The sequence below is a fragment of the Schistocerca cancellata genome, chromosome 6 (assembly GCF_023864275.1).
Source record: "Schistocerca cancellata isolate TAMUIC-IGC-003103 chromosome 6, iqSchCanc2.1, whole genome shotgun sequence".
NCBI classification, from domain to species: domain Eukaryota; kingdom Metazoa; phylum Arthropoda; class Insecta; order Orthoptera; family Acrididae; genus Schistocerca; species Schistocerca cancellata.
In genome coordinates, this window is record NC_064631.1 from 705,960,051 (window position 1) to 705,977,096 (window position 17,046).

At 43.3% G+C, this 17,046-nt stretch overlaps 1 protein-coding gene across 2 annotated transcripts in view; it reads right to left on the reverse strand.

Moving 5' to 3' along the window:
• Positions 1-244: 244 nt before the first annotated feature.
• Positions 245-17,046, reverse strand: part of LOC126191293 (synaptic vesicle membrane protein VAT-1 homolog-like) — a 194,185-nt gene continuing 177,383 nt past the window's right edge. The window contains exons 2-9 of one of the 2 annotated variants that reach the window (XM_049932117.1): positions 16,214-16,343; positions 15,805-16,020; positions 3,366-3,508; positions 3,185-3,288; positions 3,014-3,069; positions 2,713-2,907; positions 1,222-1,447; positions 245-1,126 (exon numbers count right to left, since the gene is read on the reverse strand). In XM_049932117.1, coding sequence (XP_049788074.1) covers positions 1,101-1,126; positions 1,222-1,447; positions 2,713-2,907; positions 3,014-3,069; positions 3,185-3,288; positions 3,366-3,508; positions 15,805-16,020; positions 16,214-16,343 — 1,096 coding nt within the window. In that variant the 3' untranslated portion in view covers positions 245-1,100. Of the gene's footprint in view, positions 1,130-1,221; positions 1,448-2,712; positions 2,908-3,013; positions 3,070-3,184; positions 3,289-3,365; positions 3,509-15,804; positions 16,021-16,213; positions 16,344-17,046 lie in introns of both variants that reach the window. The other variant, XM_049932116.1, reaches the window with a different exon arrangement.

The window sequence follows — 17,046 nt, forward strand, 5'->3', positions numbered from 1 at the left end:
TTTGCATGTACATTAATATCTGGAAATTGCCCTAAAATGTGTGTCAACTTTAGCATCTTAGTAAAATTCAAGCACAGTTTTTGATGCAAAAAGGTATTTTTGCACTATTTTATGCCAGGTTATTACTAATGTTGGAATTAAAATGACTGTTTTGCTTTACATATGTATCTGATTATCAGGAGACAAGGGAGTAGGAACAGATGTCATAAATTTTGTATTTGAGAAAGTCAGTACATTGTTCTAATATGTTTTGAATTGACTTTATTGATTCATTTCTCTCAAACATGCTGCTCATAGAAGCAAGTGTTTAAGTATATTGACTTGATATAATTTGTAGAACAATTATGGTAGTACCTTTTTAGATACTATCAGTTGCACACCAAGTTTCTGCAACTCAAACATTAAAAAAGCGTGAAAAAAGCAACATAATCAGTCTTACAATGAGAAGCTTATATAAAACTTCAATAGATTGTGATATGCTGCACTGAGAACAACTATATACTTACATCAAAGACAACACGAACTGTCAATATTCACATTGTGAGCCACATTTTTATACATACCAGCTCAAATATCACATGAAAAGCTTTAGCTCAGAATAGCAAATCTTTATAACCTATAGGCAGATGAGCTTCAAATATTAACTTTCCATAATCTCTAAGTAGCCATGTCATAAAACATTTAACAGTATCCTCCATTACACTCAAAATTTCAATCATTGCCAGACACACGATAAAGTACCACTATGGCAGTATTAAAAGTTTGTAGATGAGAACTAATCTAAAGTACCTCAAAAGTAGCTTTGAAAAATAAACATTCCATCAACATGTGAATGTGTGAAACTGTCACCATGATATGGTACATGTATTTGGAAACTCATGTCTGACAGAATTCATGTAAATAATTCAGCTCAAGAAAGTTCAGCAACATCCGACAAACACACATCAGCACACAAACGAACTTACACTCACAATATGGTCACATTCTTTAGTAATGTATATGATGTCAAAATAATTATGCTAATATTTTTACACAAAAATATAACAGCACAATTTTCAATGTGGTCAATGTTTAAGCGCATCATTGCAGAAATTCATTGTTCAGCTTGAGGCCTCTTTCTCCTTTGCTTCTGGAAAATACAGAAATGTGATCAACAGTTTATTAAGATTTTGTTTAAGGTAACATCACAATTTTATGGGAAGAAGTAGAGTCATTACTCACCATTGGCAGCTGTGTCGCCACCACTTCCTTCGTTGCTTGTACCAGTTTCTTCCTCTTTCTTCTCTTCCTCCTTTTTCTCCTCATCTTTCTTTTTCTCCTCTTTGTCTCCACCTTTGGCCTTTCCCTTAGCAGGGGTTGCTGGTTTAGGCTTAGGTTCCATCCCTGGATCGAGTACAATTTTGCCAATGTTCTTCCTATCATGCATCTTTTGCATAGCTTCTGGTACCTACAGGATGGATTAAGATAAGTTTTCAGAAAATTTATCACTAACATTTTGTTTATTACACACATTTGTAGACAATGGCCATTACTCTGGTGTGCAGAGAAATCATTTTATGTAGTTTAACTTTTTTCCTGACATTGAATCAGCATCAGTGTCGACAGTAACTAGAGTCAGTTCAAGCACTTTTTTCCACACAAGCAACTATTTTGCACCCTCTCCCCTTACACTGTCCCTGCCTCAGTTTTTACTACTAATTGTACTAGATGCTACATAGAACCCTTACATTTGCAGCACCCCTGGTGCCTGTCTCAGCTTGGCAGCCCAAGCAGCTGCACCAAATTGTGATACACCCTGTATTGATACCTTACAGATGTGGCACATCTGTCACCCCTCTTAGCTTGGCACCCGAAGTTGTGGCATTTGTCACTTGGTACTTCAACCACCACTAAAAGTAATACTTATACACACTGAAGTAAAGATTTTTTTTCAGAGGGTCAACTATCTGAATAGGTTTAATTAGTAAGTCATGGGTAATTATACATAATCAAGCACGATGTTACTACTGCATTATTTTAAAAAATTACAGTGCTGCACTATTCATAAAAAAGGGTGGGTCAGCAAATGCATACAACACACAATATAATTAAGGGTATTCACAGTAGTCTGCGCACTTACGAGGAAAGATTCACAATGTCTCCAATTCTATTTCATCAGAGTATCATTACCACTTCCTAACATTTGCATTTGACCTAAATCACAGAACATCCTTAATGGTGGCTTAGTACCGAGTATCCTCCGCTTGTTTAGTTTCATTTTTACTACTACTTTATTTCTTCTGACTGCATTCCAAATATCGACCTCTCCTTTTGCTGAATTGTCATTTATTCATTTTTGCATTTTCTACTCTGAACTTTGTACTGCACAGTCTTACACAAATTTAAAGACATGATCTTTCACTTTTATTCCCCAATGAATTCAGTGTGTGGTAGATATATGTTTTTATTAATAACCCTATGATAATTCACTGTTCACCAGAGTTTCCATAGTAGTATTAATCCTACCAACTTGCACCTCTTGCTTATAGTAAATGCTCAATTTTGATCACATTAGAACCAATTAGAACGAATAAGTTTTGGAGACCATAACTGGTATTTAGTGGCTATAATAATAATAATAATAATAATAATAAACCAATAATAATAATAATCTCTTCAAAAAATGGTATCTCAGAGAATGGCTCTGAAAATATTTTAAAATATTATACTTACATCTTCAAGTGCCCATGTTGAATCTACTACAGGTTTAATTTTTCCATCCTTCCACAGTTTAAACACAGAATCCATTATTTTTTTAATGTATGGTGCTCCACTTTGTTGATACAAAAGGTGACGAATGTTGAACCCAGAGAGGGTCTTGTTCTCATCAAAGAGCTTAATTGGTGACACTTTGTCTACCTGCCACCACTGGTAAAGAAAAATCATTTTAAGAGATTCACCTATAACTAATCACAACAAACCTAAGTAAGTAACTGCAGCAAAATGTGTAACATTGTTGCAATATTGTACTTACTGATCTAGCAACACTGAAGATGCTTTTGGTCTCTCCTGTCACAACATTGGAAGACCCTTAAAACAAGAAAATTATTTTAATGTTATTGTTTGCTATCAGAGAAACAATTGTTAATTTATTTTTTGTAACTATATTACAAGCTAGATTTGTATTAGAGAGTTGCTACATTACCATAAAGAATGTATTTTCCCATTGGTTTCAATAAGGAATAGCCCCTGTTGCATTCTTCACCACAAAGACAATCTAGGAAAATATCCACACCCTCAGGCGCCAACCTGCAGTAAGAGGTGGTGTCATTTAATGCTGCATTGTGAAGAAATAATGAATGCAGGTCTCTGTGACATGTACTCACTTTCTGACTTCACTTGCATAATCACTTCCACGCTCTAATAAGTGGTTAATGGTCGACTTCAGAGCCTCATGTTTTCCTTTTGAAGCTACACCAAACACAGTCACATCATCCACTGTTCTGCACAACTGTGCGACAGCTTGTCCCTGAAAATAAAGGAAATAGAGGCCTTTTATGTAATACTGTGTTAATGGTAGCTTTGATGCAATTAATAGATTTAAGAAGAGAAATAGGATTATGCAGTGGCAAACTTTAATAGGTAAATGACAACCATCCGATACTTCCTGGCAGATTAAAACTGTGTGCCGGACCGAGACTAACTCGGGACCTTTGCCTTTCGCAGGCAAGTACTCTTGCAACTGAGCTACCCAAGCTCGACTCACGCCCCATCCTCACAGCTTTACTTCTGCCAGTATCTCGTCTCCTACCTTCCAAACTTTCCAGAAGCTCTCCTGCGAACCTTGCAGAACTAGCACTCCTGAAAGAAAGGATATTGCAAGGTTCGCAGGAGAGCTTTTGTAAAGTTTGGAAGGTAGGAGACGAGATACTGGCAGAAGTAAAGCTTGGGTAGCTCAGTTGGTAGAGTACTTGCCTGCGAAAGGCAAAGGTCCCGAGTTCGAGTCTTGGTCTGGCACACAGTTTTAATGTGCCAGGAAGTTTCATATCAGTGCACACTCCGCTGCAGAGTGAAAATCTCATTATGACAGCCAACTGATCATAATCTACAGACTTTACAACACATGTTGCCATATTGTGACTTCATTAGCACCCATCATGTAACTGAGGCAGTATTTTCAAAATGGACGACATCAATGTACATTTTTAACAGGGTGCTGTCATTTCATTCCTTATTTTAGAAGGAAAATGTGCTGCTGAAATTCACCTCAAGGCTTCAGTGCGCCCATGGAGATGTCCACGTGGGCACCAGCAGGGTTAGGTGATGGGTGAAATTTTTCAAAAATGAAAACAGGAGCATACAAGACAAGCCTCTTAGCTGTCTCTGCCTACCTCCATGAAACTTGAGTAGGAAAGAGTTGATGGGTTTGTTAGAGAAGAAAGGCCCTTCACAGTGAATGAAATTGTTGCAAAACTTCCTGTAGAACACAGTGCAGTGCAAGAAGTGATTCAAAGTTGAAATTATTAAGAAGTGTTGCAAAGATTGACAACTTGCTTTAAATGTTCAGAAACATAAAATTGTGCACTTTATGAAATGAAAGAAATCATCCTATGATTATAATATCAGTGAGCCTCAGTTGGAACCTGTCAACTTGTACTATCGTCTAGGTGGAACACTTTGTAGGGATATGAAATGGAATAGAATGATCACATTGGCTCAGTCATGGACAGAACAGGTTTATTGGTAGAATACTGAGAAAGTACAATCAGTCTACAAAGGAGACTGCTCACAAATCACTCATGCGACCAGTTCTAGAATATTGCTCGAGCATGTGGGACCCATACCAAATAGCACTAACGGGGAATATTGAACATCTACAGAAAGGGCAGCATGTTTGTTCCAGTCACAGGAGAGTGTCTTCCAGTCAAGTTCCTTCATTATCTCTCTGGCTCTAAGATAGAGGTAAATTATCTCAAGAGTGTCTGTTAAAGCTTAAAGAGCTGACTTTAAATGATGACTCTTGGAATATACTAGAATCCTCTATGTATCATTCATGTAGGAACCATGAGAACCAGCTTAGAATATTTACTGCACGGGCATAGGCATTCTAACAATCATTTTTCCTGCACTCCATACGCAAATGGAACAGGAAGAAATCCTAATAACTGGTACAGTGGGAAGTACCTTCTACCATGCACATCGAAGTGGTTTGCAGAGTAAAGTTGTGAATACTGTCTTCTTGGATGCACACAGCTGTGTTCAAATTTATTTTCTCGAGACTGGACAAATGAATGTGTCCACTATATCCACTATTTCAGTAGGCCCTGAGGGCTCTGGAAAGAAGATAGTCTTACAACAGGATAATATGCATCCTCACATTGCTTGTATCACTGTGGGTAAGATCATGAAATTTGGGTAAGGGAAACACTTCCACAACCTGCCTATAGTCCCAGCTTGGCACCCTCTGACTATCATCTTTTTGGTTCTCTTAAGGAACAGGTACAGAGGCAAGAAACTGGAGGATTTTCAGCAAGTGATGTGTCAGTTTCTTTGGGAAGCTGGAATGCAGCTCTGTGGTAACGGTATTTTTGAAATTGCATAATGGTAGGAAATATGTATTCAAAGAAAGGGACTATGTTAGAAAGTGGCAAAATATGAGATTAAGGTGATCCACTAAAAAATAAAATTTCATAACTTGTTGCTTATTACATTCAGCATGGCCCTTGTTTAATGTTTTAATATGATATGTTTTCCTCTCACAGGAAAATGCAGCCATATAATTATGTATAGCTTTCATGAATTTCCTCTACAGGCTCTTAATGTCATTTCTGGCCACATCAGTAAGCTGTTACTCTTTACTATTGGAGATGGCAGAGTCTGTATCCAATGTTGCAAAGGAAGGTTATTGTTGTGTAGCCTGGGTTGTGATTGACTGCCTCCTCCTCCTCCTCCTCCTCCTCCTCCTCCTCCTCGAAACCTTTCTGCTTATGCAGCTCATTCATAGAGCCTGTTCCAAGCTTATCCTTTCTCTCACAGTCTATCATTCAGCATCTCCTTACACTGCCATCCTCTTCAGTTCACATCATCCTTGACCTTGTCTCTCCATCTTTTTCATGGTCTTCAAATACTTTCATCCTGATTCTGCCTATTCTAGAACTCTTTTGAAAGTCTCTCTCAACCCCTTCTCTTAATGTGGCCAAACCATTGAAGCCTCTTTCTCCCTGTGGTTTCTTGCAGCAGACTGTATCTGCAGGATGTTTCATGTTTTTCATTCCTTATTCTGCCCTTTACCTTGCCCAGGATCTATAAAACATACATACCTATTGCTTGTATGCTATTCAGATCTTTGTTCAAGTCCATTATTCTGATCCATAGGTAAAAAACTGGCAGGTAACATGAATTGTATATCATAATCTTTGCTTTGGCAGGTATTTTCCTTCTTTGAATTATGCATCATGCACAATAATAAAATTTTGGACAATTTTATCATCTCTGAAATTTTTTCCTTGTTTCCTTAGTTAATGTACTTCCTATATACCTACACCATTCAATAATAGTTTTTCCTACTATGCTTACTTAAGGGAGCATGATTTTCAAATAATAGCAAAAGCTTATGAGAATGGGAATGAAGTGCCTGCATTTCAGCCAAGAAAGAGCTAACTATTGCAATAATTTCATGGAGCTACATTTTGTTACCAAAATTAATGAGTCAACTGACAAAACAATACCGGAAGATGGTTGCAATTTGTGGAAGATAAGGGACAAAGGTAATGTTTACAGGTGTTTAATATGTCATCTGGAGCGAGTGACTCACACATGAACCTATTTTTTTAAAATATAGAGACCTTAAGAAGTGTCAAATAGCATTCCAATCTGCAGGAACACAGTTCTAATTTTCTGCTTATCTAAAGAAGTATTGTGGTTTTGGATGTGCGCTCATGCTTTGCAGACAGGAGTATTAGATTGCAATCTGATAACTAGCTAGAGGTGGTGGTTAATGGGGGGTGAGATCTAACTGAAGATAATAAATTACATTTATTTTCATGGAAACAATGTTTTATGTCTTTTGAGCAACTGACCAAATTGCATTCTGTTTCGTGGAAATTGACCGAAGTTACTAGGAGCTAGCTGAAGGCTAGTGTATGAACTGTTAATGGCATGTTTTTCAGCTGAGAGACCATATCTCAGGATCTCTCTGAAAATAGATTGCTACACAAAATTAGTGGTATAGGGGTACTGACAATTTAAACTATCTCAGATTAAAGTAAGGCTGAGTACCCTAATAGAGAAAGACTGAAGGGGGCTATCAGACTAAACAGTGAGGGCATCAGTCCTGCAATTCCAAAGTTACTTGTGTAAGAGAGAGGGTCCACTATATGTGAATGGATCCCATCAGAGGGGGGGTCAGTGGGGATGTTACAACACAGAGTAGAAGGCATGAAAGTGTAGACCAAATCTAAAAACAGGAAAGAACATAGGGAGAAAAGAATGGTCTTCACACAGATGAGTGTGTCATGGGTCCCAGACCTAGAAGATACAAAGAGGGGCCCCAACCACAACCACCCTGCCCTTGCTCTAGAAGTAAAGCCAAACCTTATAACTGAAAATAAAAACCACTTTCATTTAGGAAACTGAGGGCCAGTTCAACTGTCCATGAATCATCATCATCTAATGTTGAGGACAAAGAATCTGGAAGACTGTACTTATTGTGAAGGGCCAAAAGAAGAGGACATTCCACCAGTGTATGGGATACAGTCAGTCTGCCTCCACAGCCACATTGTGGGGGTGGCCCATTACGCAAGAGGAAACAGTGGGCAAGGCGAATGTGTAGACAGCACAGAACAGTGGACTACTACTGAGAGGAGCAGAAGGAAGAGCACCAGACTGCAGTAGTCTCGTTGATTGTACGTATTTTATTACTGAGCAGTGGTGAACTAGATGGCATTCCACTTTTGGGCAGAGAGAGATTTGATGTGGACCCATATATCTGCACCTGGAATCATGACATGGAATGTGGGGGGGGAGGGGGGGGGGGGTAAGTACCTGCCTCTCACGTCCATCAGCCAGTTTATTCCCTGGGATTCCCCACATGATTTCGGATGCAGAAAAAGACAACTGAGCAGGCAGCATGGCCAATGGCACAGAGATGGTTGTAGATATCAGTAACCAAAGGTTGAGTAGAGTAGGAAAGATCTGTAGCCTGCAAGCTGCTCATTGAGTTTGTACTTATCAAAACACTGTGAAGGGAGGCCGGAGTAACAAAATGGAGGGCCCTGTCAATGTCTAGCAGCTCTGCTGTGAACACACTACATCATTCCAGCAGTAAATCGTGTTCCATGCCAGTAGGAGATGTAGAAGTGTATCCCACCTCATATCATTTTAGAACCACCAGTGTAGAAGATTGAAGCACCCTAGAACTCTTCAAGGATGGAGCACACAAGGTGCCAAAATATCACAGGCGCAAAAGAGGCCAATCAGCAATCCCACACAAGGGCAGGTGCTAGGAGGGAGTTGTCCCTTGTTTACAAAGAGGACATGGTGCACGGGATGACCAGGCAATCATCGAATGGCTATTGCATAAGAAACCAGGACTTGGCTCCATTGTATTTGTAGATGGGAAACCCCCACTTCCGTGAGGAGACTCGACAGGAATGATGTGCAAGGCACTGATAGATGCACCCCACAAGGGTGAACAGGGTCAAATAGTTCAGAGTGGAAAGACCCACCTAGCCATAAACCTGACAATCACAATCTAGTCTAGACAAAACCAGAGCATGGGAAAGATGGAGAAGAATAGCATAGTCTGCACTCCAAGATGTGTGGGCCAGGAGGCAGAGAGCATCAAGCTTCCACATGCAGGTAGTCTTCAGGTGGTGAATAAGGGGCAGCCATATCAGCTTTTTATCCAAATTAAAGCCCAATAAATGGGATTGGACTACAACATTCAGACACTGGTCACCTAAATGAAGTTCTGGATCGGGGTGCAGTGTGGGTCAAAGCAGAAATGCATAACCCGCATTTTGGAGGGAGAATACTGGAAGCCATCCGAGAGTGCCCAAACAGAGGCCTGTCAGATGGTGCCTTTGAGCTGGCATTCAGCAGATTCTACCTAGTGGGAGCCGCACCAGAGGCAAAAATCGTCAACATACACAGCTAGGGTACCAGATGCCCAACAAATGTTACAGGCCGAGTGATGGTGGGCAGGAAAAGTGTGACAACACAGAATCCTGTGCAAGACAATACTCCTGTATCCAAGGGGTATTGAGTGAAGTGGTAACTCAAATCCGCAATATCTGACGGGATAAAACTCAAGGATAAAAATCTGAAGGGGCCACGAAAGCCACAGCTTTGAAGGGTACTAAAATCTGATGGTGCCAAGCCATATTATATGCCGTATGCAGGTCAGAGAAGACCACGACAAAGTGGTGTCAGTTAGTAAAAGACTGTGTGATTTCCGTTTACAATTGGAGTAAATGGTAAGTTGGAGATCATTCTTCCCAGAAGCCGCACTGATAAGGGAACAAATGGCCTTGAGATTCGAATACCCAGTATAACTGGAAACTGACCATCCTCTTAAGCAGTTTGGAAAGAATGTTTAGTCCGGTTAATTGGGCAATAGCTGTTCAGAGATGCTGAGTTCTTCTCAGCTTAAGTATGGGGAGAACTATGCTGTCTCGTCATTGCGAGGGGAAGGCACCTGTGAGCTAAAATGTGGTTGAAGATCCAAAGTAGATGTTGTCTCTGGGTAATGTCCAAGTGTAAGATCATCTGGTTGTGGATAGAATCCAGGCCTAGGACCATGTCATGTTTAGAGCCGAGAGCCTTTAAGAATTCTCCTTCAGTGAGGAGCTGATCACAGGATTCAGGTTGGTGGTTGAAACGGGGGGGGGGGGGTCTTCAACTCATTGTTTCTGCTGGAGAACAGTAGCAAGATAGGAAGAGGGTGCCAATGCTGTTGCAAAGTGTATCATGAGGTGCTATGCAAAGACCTATGGATCAGTACACAAAGCACCCGGCAGGATGAGATCTTGGACATCTGATTGTCACTGGTGGTCCAGGGTCCAGAAGGCTATGAAGCTTTTATCAAACCTGTGATGAGGCATACGTCCCCACAGAGAAAACAGTGTTACCGGCATTCGATTTTACTCTCGCTTAATAAGGTAGTAGCGAGCCTTAGCAAGATGATGCTTTAAAAGCAGTAAGATTTGTCTGGGAAGGGTGTCATAGAAATTGTTGTAGCAACTGTTGGTGGACCTGGAGAGGGACTGCTATGTCCTTGGTCCACCATGGGACCAGTCGACAAGGGGAACCTGTGGATAGAAGCATAGCAGTACCAGTCTCGTGAAGAGTAGCAGAGACATCTTACATGACCGTGCAGTCTGAGATAGAGGTGTCAAAGTGCACAGCAGATGCATATAAAGGCCAATTGACTCTGCAGAATGACAAACATAGGGGCAAAGGGGAACAACAGAATTACTGGAAAGCAATCACTATCACAAAGATCTTTGTGGGGTGACCAATGTAGGGAAGCAACGAAAGGAGAGGAGAGGAGAGGAAGAGAGAGAGAGAGCAACAGCAGATAAGGATCCATGAGCGCCAAGCCATGCCACTGAAGTGTGTACAGGAACTGCCACTGAAGAGGCCCAAATCGAAGTCTGTAGTAAGTTGGTCAATTAGAAGACCCCTACCCGTTGAAGTGGCACTCCCCCACAGGGTGGTTTTTTTTTTTTTTTGTGGTTTTAGGGCGCACAACTTCAATGGTCATTAGCGCCCTGACTACTCTAAAAATGCACCGCGAGCCACAAGTTGACAACAACAACTAAAAGGAAAAACACAATAAAAGACAGACTGATAGGCATAGGATTAAAAAACTTCATCAAATGTCCTTAGCGAGGTGTGTCAAATTGATAAAACAAAGAACACGAGCAGCTGCTCGTGGGTCATCTGCTAAAATGTCATCGAAAGTATTAGGCAGGTTAAGATCGAGGCGCAGTTGGTTAAGATCGGGACAGGACATTAAAATGTGTCTAACCGTCAGCAAGTGCCCACATGGACAGAACGGCGCCGGCGCAGCCGTCAGCAGATGGCGATGGCTGAACCGGCAGTGTCCAATCCTTAACCTTGCTAAAACGACCTCCTCCCGCCGAGAAGGGCGTGAGGAGGACGTCCAAGCCACGGGAAGAGGTTTTAAGGCCCGAAGCTTGTTGTCGGTAAGTGCAGCCCAATCGGCATGCCACAGCGACACAACGCGCCGACAAATGACCCTGCTAAAATCGGACGAAGGGACACAACAAGAAGCTGTCCGAGGCTTGAGGACCGCAGCCTTGGCCGCGGCATCTGCAGCTTCGTTCCCAGGGATACCGACATGGCCAGGAACCCACATAAAGCTAACCGGCGGACCGACGTCCACCAGCCGCTGAAGAGAGCGTTGGATCCGGTGTACGAAAGGGTGAACCGGGTACGGATCACTGAGGCTCTGGATGGCGCTCAGGGAATCTGAGCAGATGACATAAGCAGAATGTCGGTGGCGGCAGATGTAAAGAACAGCCTGGTAGAGGGCAAAGAGCTCAGCTGTGAAGACCGAACAATGGTCATGGAGCCGGTATTGGAAACTTTGTGCCCCGACTATAAAGGAACACCCGACCCCGTCATTGGTCTTAGAGCCATCTGTATAAATGAAAGTCATGGTGATGAACTTCGAATGAAGTTCCAAAAAACGGGAGTGGTAGACCGAACTGGGGGTGACCTCTTTTGGGAGCGAGCTGAGGTCAAGGTGAACGCGGACCTGAGCCTGGAGCCAAGGTGGCGTGTGGCTCTCGCCCACTCGAAAGGTTGCAGGGAGTGAAAAATTAAGGTGTTGAAGGAGGCGACGAAAGCGAACTCCAGGGGGTAGCAGGGCAGAGACATACAACCTATATTGACGGTCAAGAGAGTCGTCAAAAAAGGAACGATAAGACGGATGGTCGGGCATTGACAGTAGCCGACAGGCATACCGACAAAGCAGTATATCGCGCCGGTAAGTGAGTGGCAATTCGCCAGCGTCAGCATGAAGACTCTCTACGGGACTGGTATAAAATGCTCCGATCGCAAGTCGTAAACCCCGATGTTGTATGGAGTTGAGGCGGCGTAAGATGGATGGCCGTGCAGAGGAGTATACGAAGCTCCCATAATCCAGCTTGGAGCGGACGATCGACCGATATAGACGAAGTAGGACGGTTCGATCCGCTCCCCACGACATACCACTGAGAACACGGAGGATATTTAAAGAACGGGTACAACGGGCGGCCAAATATGACATGTGGAGACCAGCTAAGTTTCCTGTCAAAGGTAAGGCCTAAAAATTTGGTTGTCTCCACGATTGGGAGAGCAACGGGACCAAGTCGTAAGGACGGTGGGAGAAACTCTTTGTAGCGCCAGAAGTTAATACAGACCGTCTTCTCGGCAGAAAAACGGAAGCCATTGGCGACACTCCAGGAGTAAAGACGGTCAAGAGAACGCTGAAGACAGCGCTCCAGGACACGTGTACGCTGCGCGCTGCAATAGATGGTAAAATCGTCCACAAAAAGAGAGCCTGATACATCAGCTGGGAGGCAATCCATTATTGGATTGATCGCGATGGCGAACAGAGCGACGCTCAAAACTGAGCCCTGTGGCACCCCATTCTCCTGGCGAAAGGTGTCGGACAGGACAGAACCCACACGTACCCTGAACTGTCGATCCATTAAAAAGGAACGAATAAAAAGAGGGAGGCGACCGCGAAGGCCCCATGTATGCATGGTGCGGAGAATGCCCGCCCTCCAACAGGTGTCGTAAGCCTTCTCTAAATCAAAGAACACAGCCGCGGTCGGGCGCTTCCGCAAGAAGTTATTCATAATGAAGGTCGACAAGGTAACCAGATGGTCAACAGCAGAGCGGCGCCTACGAAATCCACATTGGACATTGGTAAGTAGGCGTCGAGACTCAAGCAGCCAAACCAATCGAGAGTTAACCATTCGCTCCATCACTTTACAGACACAGCTGGTAAGTGAGATAGGTCGATAACTGGAAGGCAAGTGCTTGTCCTTCCCCGGCTTAGGAATCGGGACAACAATAGACTCGCGCCAGCATGCGGGAACATGTCCCTCAATCCAGATGCGATTGTATGTACGAAGAAGAAAACCTTTACCCGCCCCACAGGGTGTGGTGTGCACTGAAGTCCCTGAGGAGGTGGTATGGGGGTGGGAATTTATGTATTAAGGTAGGCAGGTCAACATATGGAAGTGACCTACCTGGAGGGAGGTAGACACTGCAGATTGCTGATTGCTGGGGTTGTTTGCACTCTTATCGCTATAGTTTCCAGGTTGGTATGAACAGGAATCCAACCATTGATGACATTGGTTCACACCAAAGTGCAAATCCCTTCAGATGGTATCCCAGGGCTGGCCTGATTCCAACAGAATGCCCAATAACCATGAAATGCTGGAGAATGGTCGCCACAGAAGTGCACAGACTAAGAGGAAACAAGTTGTATTCTCGGTAGGTGACAGTAATATCCATTGCAATTCCACCTGATAATTGTGTGGCGAGAATGCGTGTTAGACATAAAGAAGCTGAGGGGAGGTCATGTCACTGGGTCAGTGGTCATCACCATCGAGGGTGATATGACATCCATAAATAAGATGTTAGAGTTATGTTGTGGAGGGGGAGATGGCACCTCCAGGGGAACCATGTCTTGTCGTGGACTTGCATTTCTTCTCCTCATTCGGAGGTTGAGAAGGGTAGAGTACAGAGGGAGATCAGGCCTACACAAGATATGGAACTGAAAAAGAGCAGGTGACCTTGTGATGCACAGACAGTGCATCCAATGGCCGAGTTGTAGGAGCAGGCCCCATCACTGGCAGGCACTGAAGGAGTGTGTGCTTCTTCAGCCAGGGAGGGGGGAGGCACCCAAAGGGCAAGGCGTTGGAACTGCAGGGAATGGGGAGATTTGAGGGAGACAGAGCTGAGGTAAGGAGGTGGTAGGAGGGGGAAATGATGTAACAGGCACAAATAGAAGAAATTGACCCTGGGTGGAGGTGGTCATATAGCTGGCGACTCAGCTTAAGACAGACGATCCAGGGACTTTGACTCTGTGATCTTCTTTTCTTTCTTGTGTGGGAGGACAGTGGTGGTCATGAGTGTTGACAAACACAGGTGCTTCCCTCATGTAATGGGCAGCCATAGTCACCATCCAGAGGGTGGACATACGCCCAAAACGCAATTACCAAAGTACCTCATGGGTGGTGGGATGGACAGCTTCAGGTCACATCAGTAACACATAACCTTGCTCTTGTCTGGAAGGGTATCCCCTTGAAAGCCAGAACACATGTGCCATTACTGGTGCAGTCATCTTTACGGCCCTTCTACACATATCGAATAAAATGAAAAAAAAAAAAAAAAAAAATGGTTCAAATGGCTCTGAGCACTATGCGACTCAACATCTTAGGTCGTAAGTCCCCTAGAACTTAGAACTACTTAAACCTAACTAACCTAAGGACATCACACACACCCATGCCCGAGGCAGGATTCGAACCTGCGATCGTAGCAGTCCCGCGGTTCCGGACTGCGGCGCCAGAACCGCTAGACCACCGCGGCCGGTGAATAAAATGAACACCCCATCGATTCAGATTAGCCTGAAGTCCCTCACCAGTTTGCAGGATGAGGTTCCTACAAAAAAATCACTCCCTGGACCATATTCAGTGACTGGCAAAGGATAATAGACACCGGGACATCATCACCGAAGTGATCACAAGCATGAAGGGCTGCAGATTGGGTGGCAGAAGCAGCTTTGCTCAACAGGAGGCCTGACTGCATTTTATTGGGAGACTAAGAAACTTGTCCTTGATGTTCTCCACAAACAGCAGTGGCTTTGTGGTGGTGAATGTGTCCCTGTCTGTCCTAGTACAGACCACATGGTGGGGAAGTGTTTCACCCCAAGATGGCAAACCTGGGTGTAGCCAGGGAAGGGGAGGCTGTAGGGTCATACGAAGCAGCATTCAATGATACAGTGAATGATCCACTACCAATTAAAGAAATGGCCATTTGAGAATGGCTAGATTTTTGCAGCTCGATACACTTCATGCACAAAGCATCCGGCCTGATACCACCCACTCTGATCAGGGGCTCTCCCCATTGGCACCACCCAGCCACAGCAAGGGCTGGCAGGTAGAGCGGCCATTGCCGAGAGTTCCGATGCTCTGGGATGACAAGTAACAACTTCTTGGCAAGTATGTGGAGGGAACAGCACAAGCATGTGGAGGGAACAGCATAGGTATCAGGAATCTCAGCCAGATGGGTACATAACAGCCCCTCCACACCAACTGGCTACACTTGTTGGTGGCTTAGTGGGGGGGGGGGGGGGGGGGGGGGGCTATAGCATGAAAGGAAGAAAAGGGGGGAGGGAGAGGAATCCACATCATAGATGCTAGGGAGGTAGTTCTTTCCCAAATGGCTCATACTAGAGACAGACAATTTAGAAGTGGAGTTCAGATCCCAAGGGGAGACCGAAATGTCAAAGAGGATGGAGGAGAATAGGCAAGACGAACAAAACTGCAAGAAATAGAAGGAACCAGGTGGATAGCCAAGACAACATAAATCAGAACACAGAGAGGAAGAAGTGAGGATGGGGAGGGAGGGGCGCGGTGAAGGAAATACAGCCCGGGAAGGAAGAATGCAATAGCTCTGGGCACCATGCACAAACACACACACAGAGAGAGAGAGAGAGAGAGAGAGAGAGAGAGAGAGAGAGAGAGAGAGAGAGAGAGAGAGAGAGAGAGAGAGACAGACATAGTTGCTAGTTCTACTTACCACACCACCACCTGCGGAATGAACCAGCACACTCTTCCCTGGAGCCAATCCACCCAACTCAAACAACAGTACGTAAGCCACTATGTAGTTCATAGCAATGGCTGCAGCATCTAGGTGTGTCATTCCACTTGGAAGAGGAAACACATACTTTGCTGGTACAGCCACAAGCTCTGCCCATGCTCTGTACTCTGGCAAAGCCACCACACTGTCACCAACCTGTAAGACCAAACCAACAAGACTTACACTTTAAAAAAAATGAAGTATGTGTGAAACATAATTATCTTCTGACAAGCTGTAAGAATGAGGCAACCTTTTATTATCTATATACCATTAAGAGGTAGATACAGATGCTGTGTATCAAACACTAACTTATTGTTATTCTGTGGAATTCACTGTATTTTTAACAAACCTTGAATCCTTCCACACCAGGGCCCACTTCCTCAATGTCTCCTGCACACTCAAATCCCAGAATGAAAGGTGTCTTTGGAGGGGAGTCTATGGCACCTTGACGCACCATTAAGTCTTGAAAGTTCAGTCCACTGTAAAAAGAAATGAGTAATACTTCAGTAATTAACTACAGTCAAATTTTGAGAGTGACAATGTTCTAAGGGACAAATGAACTTTCAGTCCACTTTGGCTCTTAATGGATCCCATGTAGTTTGTGTACCATATGCCGTTTTCTATTAAAAGTTAGAAGTTGAAATTTTTTTCGAAGTGTATGTAAACATGTAATAATGTGTGCATGAAGTTTGTTAACGACCCTAAGATGATTTTCGTTCATTTAGTTACATAGGTCAAGATATAATATTCACCTTTTGAGTTACTGAATGTCTTCTACTTGCTACCTTCATACAGCTGAAACTACAATTTTTATTGTTGCCTATAGTAGACAGTAGTGCTTCAACTTTTCTCACGTCTTCCTTTAAACTGATGCCTGAGAAGAGGCTTAAATTTATGTTTAACACATCTGGTGGGTTCGAAATGGGGCTGTTATTCTATTTTCTATTTACCTCTAATTTAATGACCTCACATCCTGCCGTACTTTTGTTTGGTGCATTAAGAATGTGTTCATTAGTTTTACATGTAGGTAACTATTTCTGATTTATAATGCCTTTTACTATTGTGCAAATATCATTGTGAGCTGTACTGTTACATGATGCATCACTGAAGTTTAGGAGCAGCTCTCCTTGCAATGATTTCTGTAATATTTGGAACATATTCCATTAAAGGTTTCCAGTTAGC